Raw genomic sequence first — 14,336 nt, 5'->3', positions numbered from 1 at the left:
TTTGGTCCACTCTTTACAGATTTTCTTTAAATCCTTGAGGTTTCTTGGCTTTCGCTTGCCAACTCAAAGTTTCAGCTCCCTCCATTCATTTTCTATGGGATTAAGGTCCGGAGACCGGCTAGGCCACTCCATGAGCTTAATGTGCTTCTTCCTGAGCCACTCCTTTGTTGCCTTGGCGGTATGTTATGGGTCATTGTCATGATGGAAAACCCATCTTCAGTGTTCTGAAGAAGGGAAGAAAGTTCTCATCCAAAATTTTACAACACATGGCCCTGTCCATTGGCCCCTCAATGTGACAAAGTCAGCCTGTACCTTTAGTAGAGAAACAGTACCAAAGCAGTACCAAAGCATAATGTGTCCACCTTCGTGCTGAAATGTAGGGATGGTGTTCTTAGGGTCATAGTCAGCATTTTTCTGACTAATGCCAAAGAGCTGAATTTTGGTCTTATCGGACCACAGCACTTTCTATCAATCCTTCTCTGAATCATTTAGCTGTTCATTGGCAAACTTCAGATGGGCCTGTACAAGTGCCCTCTTGAGGAGGGGAAACTTGCGGGTGCTGCAGGATTTCAATCCATGGTGGCATATTGTGGGGGTAATCCACAAAAGGGATAAGCCGGCGTATCTACTGATACGCCGTCGTATCCCTGTTTCTATCTATGGAACTGATCCACAGAATCAGTTTCACATAGATGGGCAGAAGATCCGACATGTGTAAGGGACTTACACTGTCGGATCTTAGGATGCAGTACCGCATCCGCCGCTGGGGGCATTTCTCGTCGAAATGCCGCTTCGGGTATGCAAATTAGCACTTATGGAGATCCACAAAGCTTTTAAGCTTCGTTTTTTCTCCGTAATTATTAGTTTGCCGTCGCAATATTAGGGCTGCTTTTACAAGGCCTAAACTGTTTACACCTTGTAAAAGTAGACCCTTCTATCCCGCGTCGCTGTCTTTTTTTTTTTTTTTTTAAATTTCCGCCGCAACTCGTTTTTTTTTTTACGCCAGGCGCGATTCTCAAAACCCGGCGCAACGTAAAACCGCGCAAAGCACGTTGGGAAAATGATGTCGGGAGCATGCGCAGTACGTCCGGCGTGGGAGCGCGCCTAATTTAAATGGGACTCGCCCCATTAAATTAGGAACGCCTTGCGCCGGACGGATTTAAGTTCCACCGCTCAAAATTTCTAGGTAAGTGCTTTGTGGATCGGGCACTTAGGTAGAGATTTTGCGGCGGTGTAACTTAAATGGCAAAAGTTACGTTGCGCCAGGTTTTTGAGGATTAGGCCCTGTGTTACCAATGGTGTTTGGTGACTGTGGTCCCAACTGCCTTGAGATCATTCACAAGCTCCTCTTGTGTAGTTGTGGGCTGATCCCTCACGTTTCTCAGGATCATCCTTACCTCACAAGGCAAAATCTTGCATGGAGCTTGAGACCGACAGTGATTGATCGTTATTTTGTATTTCTTCCATTTGTGAATAGTCGCTCCAACAGTTGTTTTCTTCTCACCAAGCTTCTTGTTGATGGTTTTGTAGCCCATGTCAGCCTTGTGCAGATCTACAATCTTGTCCCCGATGTCCTTAAACAGCTCTTTGGTCTTGCACATGATCGTGAGGTTTAAATGCAAGAAATAGATTCTGTTTTATACACATAATGAGTTGTTAGGAGCACCTTAATAAATTGACAGGACTAATCTGTGTACCACATGAGCACAAACTGTAGCCAGTCTGTGGGAGCCTGAATTATTGGCTGGTAGGGGATCAAATATTTATTTTACTCACTGAATTGCAACTCAATTTATAACATTTGTATCATGTGTTTTTTTTACAGATTCTTGGTCGATATTCTGTCTCAATCATTTAAAAAACACACCTATGATAAAAATGATATACCCTTCATTTCTTTGTAGGTGGGCAAACTTACAAAATCTGCAGGGGAATCGAATAATTATTTTTCCGCACTGTATATATGTATTTATCTAAAAGATTTTCCCTCTAATCCTGTTCTGCTGACAACTAAAAATTTGGGATTTTCTCTCACTCTCTGTGATAACAGTAATCAAGATAAATAGAGTCAGTGCTTTTCCTCAAAGCGGCACAGACAGCAATGAAATCCTGGCAGGTGTCCTACTCCTTCTCCATGCTTTTTACAGTATATCAGCATGCTAAGCTGTGATGTCTAGGTACAGGCCAGGTACACGATTTTGTATACTATATAATATGATAATACCCTCCCATCCCACAAAGAACATCAAGTATAAACTTTAAATGAAAAGTTCACCTTTGTAAAAAATAAATAAAGATGCACATCTTTTTACAAGAAAAAAAATGTGCATTTATAAAAAAATAATATTAGGAACCTTCAGAGCATTACACCCATGATCAGCAGATCCTGGGTGCAATCTCAGGCTCCTGCAGACTGTCAGTGTAGCTGTCTGCCTGTACCTCATGAGGGAAGGCAGTTTCTGAATGTCAGGAAGCATCAATGAACTATCTAGAGCACTCATCAGCGCCCGGGTAGTTCTTTACTACACGTTGTCAGTCGCAATGGATGACTGTAGTTGTAAGTTCCCCCATTTACAGAACTTACCTTTAAATGGTGAAAGCGGGTGCGGTAAGAAGATCCCTGGCACAACAGAGGGGGAGGGGGTGCAGGGGCTATTGCATCAGTATCACGTTACACAGTGGATAAGGGTGTAATATGTTAGGAAAGGTAAACATTCTTTAAACATTACAGTACTCTGATATATTTGGTTATACTCCTGCTTTCAGAGGATTGGACACTAGCAAAACAAGGCTGTATGAGCAGTCCTGTATAACCCTCCTTCCACTCCCAGTATGCCTCTGATTTTTCTAGTGTCCTTTCTATCAAGATTTTCTTTTTCTTTTATCTTCTTCCCTTCTTTCTTTATTTAAAAAAAGACAATGGCACCAGAGAGTTAAGCCTCGTATACACGGGCCGGATGTCGGGAGGAAAAATGGCCACCATTTGACCTGTGTGCATGCATGCCACCTTGTCAGACAGATGCCGGCCGTTTTGGTAGCTTCTGTCGGATGAGCATGCTGGAAAACCAGAAACTGACCAACTCCTGAGCCGTCTCCCTTTCAGAACATAAAATCTCAGCAGGGGAGATTGCTGTACTAACTTTGCAGAGTTAATACAGCTGCTCTGACCGAAGCTGACAGTTTTTTTCAGGTTGAATGAAAAAACCTCATAGTGTGTACCAGGTTTTAGTATCCCAAGTAAGGACACAAACAGCAATAGAAATCTGATGGATATTCCAACCCTTCTGCATTCTATCCAAAACGTTTTGGATAGAATGGGATGCAACTCAAATTTAGAGATTTTCTCTTACTTTAAGTTTCAATGATAATGGTAAACAGGACAAATAGAGAGGGGAACAGACAACAACAATAAAAACTGACAGGTGTTCTAATTCATCTTCACTCTATCCAAAAATGATTATATATATATATATATATATATATATATATATATATATATATATATATATATATATATACACATATAAAAAAAAGTATTGCCTTTTGTTTTTTTCAGTGATTAAGGTAGACAGGCAAGACTTTATATTGTGAAACCTTGACTTATTATATTAAAGCTGGTCTTCCAGCCTGTTCATTTGTTTTTATATACTTTGTTTTCACCAATACAAAACATCTGCTTAAAATTGAACAATATCTATACATAAAACACATTGTATCGCTTTAGGGTGCCCTCATTACCCGTTACCCTCCTCTCCCCCACCCTCTTATTATTATTCACAAACACCTGTTGCATCCACTACTCCAGTTTCATGTGCTCTGGGAGTATTATTTTTCTTTATTTGTTTGCTACCGCTCTCACTCTCTTTTTCTCACTACCACTTATGAGGCTAGCTACCAGTTGTTAAGTTAATCTCCTCTCTACTCTTTAAGACGGAAACCCCATTCTTCTCAACCAGGGCTCCCACAGTGTTTCAAATTTGTTAAAGTTGCTGTAATCTAGTCAAGACTACTTTTTCTTTCCACACTGTCGTGTTTATCACATTAACCCATTCTACTGATGTCGGTGCTTTCTGTGATTGCCAATTTTGTGCTATAATTTTTCTGGCCTGAAACAAACATCTTAGTACCGCTACCGTAATGCCCTTTTGCTCTTTCCTATTCTCCATACAACCTAGTAAACATATTTTAGCCTCCAGTTCCAGTCTTGTCCCAAAGGTTGTATTTATGATGTCTAGTACCTTGTCCCAGTATATATATAATTTTGGGCATCCAGCCTGTTCATTTGTACTTAATATACATAAAATATATGTTGAAAATAAGACAAAAAACAGTAAGAAAAAACACGGCAACAACATTTTTGTTAAAAAAAACATTTTATGCAAATCACTGAGACACATGGAAAGTGCAGAGAAATCGTTAATCTATGTGATGGTAGCGTTTCCATTGTATTACTGACAGGGACATAATGAGGAACATAAACACATTCACAATTTATCCTGATTACATATTTTAGTTCAGTTCTGAGCATTTCATATTTTATAAAGAAATTAAAGTTATAAACTGAAAGAAAAAAAAAAAACATTTGACTTCACCAGCATGCTAAAACTTTGTTCATTTGGCTAAGTATATTTCTGACATGTGGCTGTAATACTTTGATTTTGATATACTTATGCACAGAAGCATAGCAAAAATAGCTAAAAATGTATGCTAATTATATTTTACCAAGTAAATATTTTCATACTATTATAATTGTGAAAAAGTATACATAAAGTAGACTTGTGACCCACTAATTGTGTAACTAAACGATCCAACAAAAGCTGGAATATTACTTAAGGGTCTAAAAGCCTCTCTGTCTCCTACCGTTGCCAATCATACTCCAGCTGCCAATATTTAAATGCAACTTATAAAATGTATTGAATACATAAGGTCTGTAGATCATCTTGGCTTTGTATCTTTACAACAGCTAGTGTTTGGTAGATGTCTATAGTAGCTTAAAAGTATCACAAAGTGCACAAATTTTATGTTTGTGAGCATTAAGGTGTACCTGTCACCACATAGTGGTGGCAGTTGTTCTCATTGACACTGTTGCTTGCTAATTTTCTAGGTGTTAATAATATCATTGTAGTAAAGGACATGTTATGCTTCATGTCACAGGGCTAAAACTAGTTGAGAGAACTGAAAAACGAAATGCTGTATCTCAGAAATGATTGACTATTATAATCTACTGATGACAGGAATTCTTTGGAATCACAAGCCCGTATAATGGAGGTTATGTTTTATTTACCTATTCTCTTTGGCAATATTCATTCAGCATAAATATGCTTTATACTGGAAAAAAACATTGCAATATTCTATTCTAATCCATGCAACCTAGCTCCATTGAGGCATTTACAGAAAAACTAAGGGCTTTGCAAAAATCTCAAATAATGTATTCACCAATATATTTTCCTATTGCCTATTACCAGTAAGCTTATGGAAAGGTTTACTCCCACCTATGTGAAGGGATTTTCTACTGCCACTGGTCACCCTAATATTTGAAGGGCAGTAACTTGCCCTTTGTTTTGAACGTTTGGAGACTCCTGGTGTAGAAGAATTATATATCAGATGAAACAAAAGTAATCTCTCCATGAAAACGGACACCAATGCAGCAGTTCTCTGCTACATGTTCACTCCATTTAATTTACCAGTGTACTGGATGATTTAGGTGGTGTACACATGGATAATAGTTATTTTATCAAAGCTACCATTGGCTTCTTCATACAGTATAAAATAATTCTGGCTTATAGTCTAATTCACCTGAGCATTAAGCAAAGTTAACAGGCTGAGGCTTTATCTTGGAGGAACAAAAGCCATTGGTGGGGATAATCCAACAATCCAATTTATAGCTCACATCTCAAGGTGCCATAGGTATATTTCCACTACCACACCTTCAGTACATGGCTCTGCATTCTTTGTCTTGGGCAATGGCCCATAAAATGACTCTTGGCTCAAGAATGTTGTGAGCCTAATGTTATTCAGCTAATACCTGTAAACAATGGGTCTTGGTTGCACTTGATAAATACTGGCCAGGCTTACAAACTCACTATGTAATACTTCATGCTCAATGTATAAATAAGTAACAGCTCCAAGAATAGAATAAGCTGTAAAAGATTTTAACTTAATTTATGAACAGAAGTAAAATGACCAGAACTGAACTACAACAGAACATAACATAAATAAGACAGTAAATAAATAAGTGAAAAGAGTAACTCATTAAAAAGATACAAACAGCTCTAAACATCAGTCTACATTTTACAAAAATCAAGCTGACAAAAAAAACAACAACACAGGCAACCTTCATTAAATCTTAACATTAAGCCTTGCTGATGCCAAGGGTTCTATGGTGCAAGGTATTGCTATACCCTTGGTATGGCAAGATTAAATAACTTCATATTTATACCCCTTCTCCTCCCCCAATTTTTGACCTTACAAGCACATATGACATTTCTAGTAGTCCTATAAGCAGGTACAGTTTAGAGCTGGAGTAGGAGCCCCTTTGACCCCTCAGTCAAAATTATTTGAAGAGCTCCAGGTGTATCTGCCTCAGTAAATAGCAGAAGTCACTCTTAAACCAGCTCAATGGAACAGAATATTGTTTATGCCAATACTTGATTGTCTTTAGACAGACACTTGAATCCATTTGCGCAGTTCACTTGTCAGCACCGTGCCTTTCACTAGTGTTCTGCCAATGTTTTGGTTGTACATATTTCACATCTGCACAGTGGAATTGGCCACCAATACAGAGCAACAGGTAGACACATGCCATCACAATTAAGGCTGCCTCCACAGTGACAGCAGCTGTTCTGAGGCATATTGCAATAAAAGAGGATGTGAAGATGGATATTGCTTTAACTAACAAATTGGCCACTTCCATTATTTAGGTGAAGGGTTTAAAGCTGAACTCCAAACTGTTCTAAAAGCTCCGAATGCACTAAAACATTGTTACATTTTATTTTTACTTGTTATAAGTATCTTGCAATACACTATACAGCAGGACTGCAAATGTGCTGAAAAGAAACATGCTGATAGGAAGAGAGCGCAGAGTGAGGAGTGTGAGGACCTTATCAGAGTGCTTCTGCGCCGTCACTGTTCAATCAACTGGCTGGTAATGGAGAAGGAAAACCACTGTATTCCTTAACCACTTCAGCCCCCTCGTCGTTTTAACTGACAATTGCGCGGTCGTGCGACGTGACTCCCAAACAAAATTGACGTCCTATTTTTCCCACAAATAGAGCTTTCTTTTGGTGGTATTTGATCACCTCTGCGGTTTTTATTTTTTGCGCTATAAACAAAAATTAAGCGACAATTTTGGATAAAAAGCTATATTTTGTACTTTTTGCTATAATAAAATCCCCATTTTGTTTTAAAAAAAAAGTATTTTTTTTCTCAGTTTAGGCCGATACGTATTCTTCTACATAATTTTGGTAAGTTATTTGTTTTTTTTTTAGCAATAATCGTATATTGATTGGTTTGCGCAAAATTTATAGCGTCTACAAAATAGAGGGTAGGTGTATGGCATTTTTATTATAATTTGTTTTTGTTTTACTAGTTATGGCAGCAATCTGCTATTTTTATCGAGACTGCGACATTATGGCAGACACATCAGACACTTTTGACGTCATTTTGGGACCATTCACATTTATACAGCAATCAATGCTATAAAAATGCACTGATTACTGTATAAATGTGACTGGCAGGGAAGGGGTTAACTGGTAGGGGGCGGGTAAGGGGTTAAGTGTGTCCTAGGGAGTGATTCTGTGTGGGGCGGGGCTTACTGTGACACGTCACTGATCGCTGCTCTCGATGAGAGGGAGCAGACGATCAGTGTTGTGTCACTAGGCAGAACAGGGAGATGCCTTGTTTACAAAGGCACCCCCCCCGTTCTGCCGTTCCATGACCTGATCGCGGGATACCAGCGGACAATATAGGCGGCAGATTCAAAGCAACGTATATATATGTTGCTTTGCCTGCCCGTACCATTCTGCCGACATATAAGTGCGTGAGGCAATCGGCAAGCGGTTAAAAGAGAAGTATGGGAATAAAAAAAAAAAAAAAACATACATACCTACCTAGCTTGAGGCAGCACAGGTCCAATCAGTCCCCCACTGCCTTGAAAACCAAGAACTGGGCGATCCATAGACCGCTAGCCGTTTAGATCTCAGTCTACATTGAGCAGAGAGCCAGTGACTATCATTTACCGGCTTTCTGCTCTGCCTCTTCAGTGCTCTTTAGAGTGCCGGGCTGTAGAGGGGGCGGAAACGGCTTGCTTAGCATCCCAGCAGCGTGCCGAGAGGCTGAGCCACCTACTGGTCCGGGAATCTGAGTGGTTCCTGTTGAGATAGATCCAGTGCCTGGACGAGCTACGTAATGTCAGCAGACAGCTGACTTTAGCCCACTTTTGGCTGAAAACAGGTCACAGGAATGCAGAACGAAGTGCACTCCTGTGACCCACAGGTGAGATAGGGCCAAAATAACTTTGAACCTACTCCTCTTTTGACTGTAAGTGGTTATCCTCCTGACTGTGCTTTGTGCTAGGGCTGTGTAAATCATAGGACAGGATGGACAATGATAGAAATCCCTGGGGAAGTAATATTTTAAATAAATACTTAATGTTTTTACCTGTATATTTAGCCGTTTGCCTGGCGTTTCAGCTTTAAGAAAAAATAAATCAGCAATTCAGCTGAACTATCAATGCAAGAGTAAAACCTAAATTAAATTATTTGTATATTTTTATCCATCTAAATTAGTTGTATGTGGCATTTTCTGAGGTTTGCATTACTGTGGATAGATTTCAGTTATTTCCTGATGAAAAACATTTACCACCCTTCATTTAGAAACAATGGAGTTTATCGTTTATTTAAAATGTTTCCCTTGTTTGTATACTGTGTGCTTGGTAATGTGCTGGTTCAAAATGCAACAGAAAAAGCTTAATGACATTTAACCAGATGCAACCAGAAATTATTAAAGTAGAAAAAATCATCGTAAGAATATTAGAATAACAATTAAAAAAATTTGAATATACTCAGGATGCTATTGGAAAAGACTTCAGCTACTAGTTGGTAATAAGTTATGTGGTTATGATCAGTGTCTTATTTATACCAGATACAACATAAAAAATTGCAATTCTAACAACAAATGCTTAAATTACCAAACACTGATTAGCAGGTCATCAAAAAAGGAACCCGTCAGGATAGAAATATGGAAGCTGCCATTTCTAGGTGATTCACTGACCTAGAAGAAATGTGTATATATCAGGTGTCAAAACAAATTCTATGCATAGTCCTAAAGAGGCAAGCTTACAAATGACAGTTCCAGAGTTTGTACATTTGCTCTCATATTTCATCCTGACAGGTTGCCTTTAATAGTACAATTTAGGAATCAGAACACCAGGCAAAATGTTTTGCCAGGTTGCTCACTGGAAGCTTAATGTGATCTTATACTTTGGAGGATTTTACAATACAGCAAAAAATAATGTTGGTTTCAATCTACGAGTAACCGATAAAAAAGGTTTAGTGGGACAGTTTATAGGTGATTTAAATTTGTTGCTATTCATTTCTTAACACAGCTGCCTACAGCATCATTGATAAAAAATAAAAGTGGACTGCTGGTTAACCCTCCATACAGCAACACTGCTCTCCACTCACTACGATTCTGGTAGTAAAACAGCTATTACAGGTCACCCATCCCAATAAAACAGCAAAGTTACGAGTGCAATATTAATGGAATATGTAGGCAAAATTATGACAAATTGTATTTGTTTGTGCATATATATTTAGGTGAAGTCATGTAAAACTTTAAAAGGGACATTATAATGAAAATCGAAAAAATACACATTGAAGTTTTCTAGATAGTATTGCTGCATTTTTCTTCTATTTAAAAGTCCATTTAAAAACAGTTTAAGGCAAATACACTGTGCTACGCAGTGAAGGCTAGAACGGCAACCAATATAGGGGCTTCCACAGGAAGTACAGCATACAATAGAAAGGAAATAAATAAAATGTGAAAAATATGCATGGATTAAAAAATACTAGTTTTTAACGTCTAATAAGAATTGAAAGTGATGGTGGTGTCCCATTAACAGTTTATTCCATGGTGGAAAAAGATCCAACAAGGCCCCCAGCTCAAAGCTGTTAGAAGATGCCTTTCCATGAACATGAACCTTTCTGTACAGCACTCCCAAAAGGATCCAATAACTTCTCTCTATACCAAGACAGAAATACTCTCAAAAAAAGTGTACAAATCACAAGTTTCCAGCAATTAAAAAAAAAATATATATTTTCTCACAGTTTTACTTATCTGCGAAAATGTTCTGGGCAGTTTCCCAGCACGCTTTTATCACTAAGGTGGTAATATTACAAGAAAATCTATTTCGCAGAAGAATTAGTGAGAATATACGGCAGAACAAAAAGCAAACACTTATCTATATATTTTTAAACCAAGGTACTGCAACCCGAAGTGTGCGAAAAAGGGTTGGTAAGAAGCTGAGGGGAGCTCTAATTATGCTAAGGGACCTATTAGTGAATACTTGGAATCCTATGTGTGGAAATTATTAAAATAAATATGAGTATGTTTTAGATCAACTGATGTGCAGTGACAGTGCTCCACTCATATTTGATATTGTGTGCTGACTGTAAATCAAACAAACTTGGCTGGAATTATTTTTTTTTTTTTATTAGAATACAGGTCAAAAGGAAAACGTGAATGGACATTTTTGTATCTGAGAACCTGGAACTATAAACGCAAGTTTATTCCAGTAATTACCATAATTACGTATACCATGCACAATGTTGGCTCTAATTCTTTTTAATCCTGACAAGCATTTTCCTCTTGGTTGTAAACCTACACAATTCACATATCAGTTTGGCAAGCTAACTTGCCAGGGAAATTTTATACACTTTATCTGCATGGGAACTGGCAAGAACATCATGTATGCGAAAATCCAAAGCCTTCGGATAGGATAGGGGGCGAGCTGTTATTACTTCACTAAGTGACTGACAGCCGTTTTTAAGGAATTTCTTTAGAAACCCAAAATGAACTTGTCTGTGGTATGCAAGAAGGAGCTTTCAGAAACTGATCTTAGAACCATCCCAGTATATAGAACTGATCCATTGTTGAATCCAAAAGAGAGTGCCAGGCAAAAAGTTCACACCAAGTTTTCTTCAGCATCAAATTTATAGGCTCGCTCACACCAGCGGCCATGTGTTATGCTGTAATAACACACAGCTGCTAGTGTGCTTTGTGAATAGAAAGTGTAATTCATTGTTACAATGCATCACACTGCTTATCTTTTTTACTTTTATTGAAATGTCACATGTCAGCATGTAGCGAGGTGCGTTGAGCTGCGTAACAATGCAGGCATGCTGCATTTTTATGCAATGCACCTCAACACAGATGTATGTTGTGCACATGGCACAAAGAAAACAATTATAAGGGTGTCCTTACATTAAGCCTGCGTTGACTGCAAATCCAAGGCCGGTCATACATGGTTCGAAAGTCTAGTTCGAATGCCTGTATGGGAAGGCTAAATGTACATAAGTTGATCGAATGATTAACCAACCTGCAATTATCGTTAGCGGTTTTTATAGCCTCTAGCAATAATCACTGTTTTCTCCCGACTGGGACGAATTCCCCCACCAGGACAATATAATGGCTGCAGGAAAGAAATTCGCTCCCCTCGCTAGTTAATTAAAAAAAAACTGAAGTTGCTTAATAACAGGAAAATATCCACAAAAGCAAGAGTTATCAAAACTTTACATATGTGATTTTTTATAACAAACCGTGCTAAGATGCTGAGAATTTAACCCAGTATACTTCAATGGAAATGAAGCGGTAGTTGTGTCTTGCTCTTTGAGTATGTGTTGCTATCGATTACATCAACTATATCTGCAACAAATGAACTATGGTTGTCTGGGACAATGCTGTCTTGGTGTTTTAGTCTTCGTGGGGGTGTTTATGTATATTACATTTATTAAACGCTAAGTATTGTTCTGTTGAATATTTCGATTTAAGAAAGATTTTTTTACGTTGTTTTGGTACATGGTTCTCTGAGAAACCATTTAAGCAAGATTTAAATTGTAATGTATGAATCAACAGCTGTTGAAGGTCCAGCATTTCTTGGTGGAACAGGGAAAAGATGGTTTGCTGAAGGGCAGACTTTCATTGACATGTTTAAATGTTATATTGCTGGAAGCACATTCAAGGGATAAATTCTCATAGACCAACACCAGCCTTCAAAGCTTGTTCACAACAGCGGCCATGCAGTCAGCATGCTGGGAGGAATAGTTTGCACGTGCCAATTCCAGGTTACTGCATGGTTTACCTTTTTATGTTGGAACTTTATTGAAATGTCATAAAATGTCATTCATTTCTTTAGGACGCAGTGTGCAGAGAAAAGTTTTTTTATCAGTGCCTAACCACCTACCTGGTGTGAAGGACCCTCAAAGACAATATTGTAAAGCAAGGCATAAAAACATAAAAAAATTAAATATTCAGAATTCCCCGACTTGCTCTCTTATACTTCTATAGGCTTTGAAGTGCCCACTGTGCTCAGTGGTAAGTGCTGCATGTCCAAAATTAAGACACATGAAATGTTGGATCTGTGTGCGTACTTGGTACACATCAGCCAACACTGTCCACCCAAAACCCTTCCAAAGTCTATACAGACATAATAGTACAAGCCAGGAAAGAAATACTGAGTTTTTGATTACAGTTACAAAATGTAGGAGAACATTTGGGGGAGGAAGGTTTACATGACTTTAAAAAGTATTTTGATACTCTTTTTCAGACTGTGTGTATGCAGATATGTATCCTGGTACTCAAAACAAATTTAAAGGCATCATGTTTTCTCATAAATGTTAATGTAGCACACTTGCTAGCTTACTGTGTGGCTTTCTAATAAAGTAACTTTATTCTCCGTTACTGTAACTCTGATAAAGCTTATAACTGAGTGATCAGCTGTACAGCCGTGACGGCATACAACCTCCCATAATTCTGTTTTTGTACATGATGAATACCAACGGTAGCAACGGCACCCTCTAGGGGTCATTTAAGCACCTGGCTCATGAGGCAGCCTTGAAGTTCTGGAAAATTATGTTGACTCCCAAAAAAAGTCTATGGTGCAAAAGTAAATTTCTTGGCTTGTCAGCCATTTTCACAGTCAGCTTACAAGAATTATTAAACCAGTTCATTGGGAAAAAAAAGTGATTGAGCACAGTGCAGCTCAACAGGAATACATACGGTCACCGTCTCTTTGCTCCAACTTTACAAAACATTATGAATACGCGTGTGTGACACATACAAACTGTACAAAATTACCATCAGTGTACCAAATTATTCTACTTTGGTTTTTTCTCTTTTTTTGTGTTTTTTTTTGGTGTTTTATATCTCCCTCTAGTCATTACTTCAGCACAAGATATATTACAAATTAAAGGCTAAATGTAAAAAAATACTCTGTTTTAGGATAAAAGCAAGAGCTATGCTACAAAAAACAGTTCATCTAAAAAGATGGGCGATTGGAAAAATACAGCTGTGAAATAAAAAAAATAATAAAATTATACATCATCAGCAGAGAGAGAAGGGATGCTGATCTTGGCTCTGGTGAAATAAGCAATCTTCTCCCTGCAAGAAAGAAAAGCAACATGAGTCTGTAGTTCCAATCTGTTTTTAGTACATACAGAGAAATGCTCAGATCAATTTGTGTCTGCAAATAAGTAATTATCTGTACATTCAAACAGCCAACCCAAAAGACAAAGGACACTGAGCAGTGTGGCGCCAGCTTCCCTTCATGATTCTTAGAAAATTGCTAATAACAGGAGAAAACAGACTGCTATAATGTACTTAGTGTAGCTCGGTTCACAGAGAAAACAATATAATAAGATATTACTCCTTCTAAGAAAAATACATGTTATGGAGAACTAGAGAGCTATTCTTTCAGTGTCATAAAAAGACACAGAGTTGTGCTCCTGTCTTCATCTGGAACACTAGGGGTGATGTCCCACTGAAGCTGCTTTCTTCTATAAACGAGAGCAAAGTGACTTGCAAAGCTCGGATCCTCAGTTTATTTAAGGAATGTCACCATTTGCCTATTATATAATGGACTAATAAACAACAAAAATAATAGAAACCGCACAAGTACGCATAATTTGATTAAAACTGGGATTTTATGTAGTGTTTGGTGTATTTTTTTTCTAGATCATCATCTATTTTAGGCTGAGAACAGGCAGATGTTATTAAATCGACAGGAATTATGCCAATTGGGATTTGGCTTTTTGATACCCACCTTATCCCAAAAGCTAATT

General features: G+C 38.1%; 1 protein-coding gene across 1 annotated transcript in view; it reads right to left on the bottom strand.

Moving 5' to 3' along the window:
• Positions 1–8,868: 8,868 nt before the first annotated feature.
• WWC2 (WW and C2 domain containing 2) overlaps positions 8,869–14,336 on the bottom strand; it is a 272,174-nt gene continuing 266,706 nt past the window's right edge. The window contains exon 23 of the mRNA XM_040333887.1: positions 8,869–13,656. Coding sequence (XP_040189821.1) covers positions 13,590–13,656 — 67 coding nt within the window. The 3' untranslated portion in view covers positions 8,869–13,589. The remainder of the gene's footprint in view (positions 13,657–14,336) is intronic.

The sequence above is a fragment of the Rana temporaria genome, chromosome 1 (genome assembly GCF_905171775.1).
Source record: "Rana temporaria chromosome 1, aRanTem1.1, whole genome shotgun sequence".
Lineage (NCBI taxonomy): Eukaryota > Metazoa > Chordata > Amphibia > Anura > Ranidae > Rana > Rana temporaria.
The sequence above is the reverse complement of the archived record's forward strand: the minus strand, read 5'-3'. Positions and strand labels throughout refer to the sequence as shown.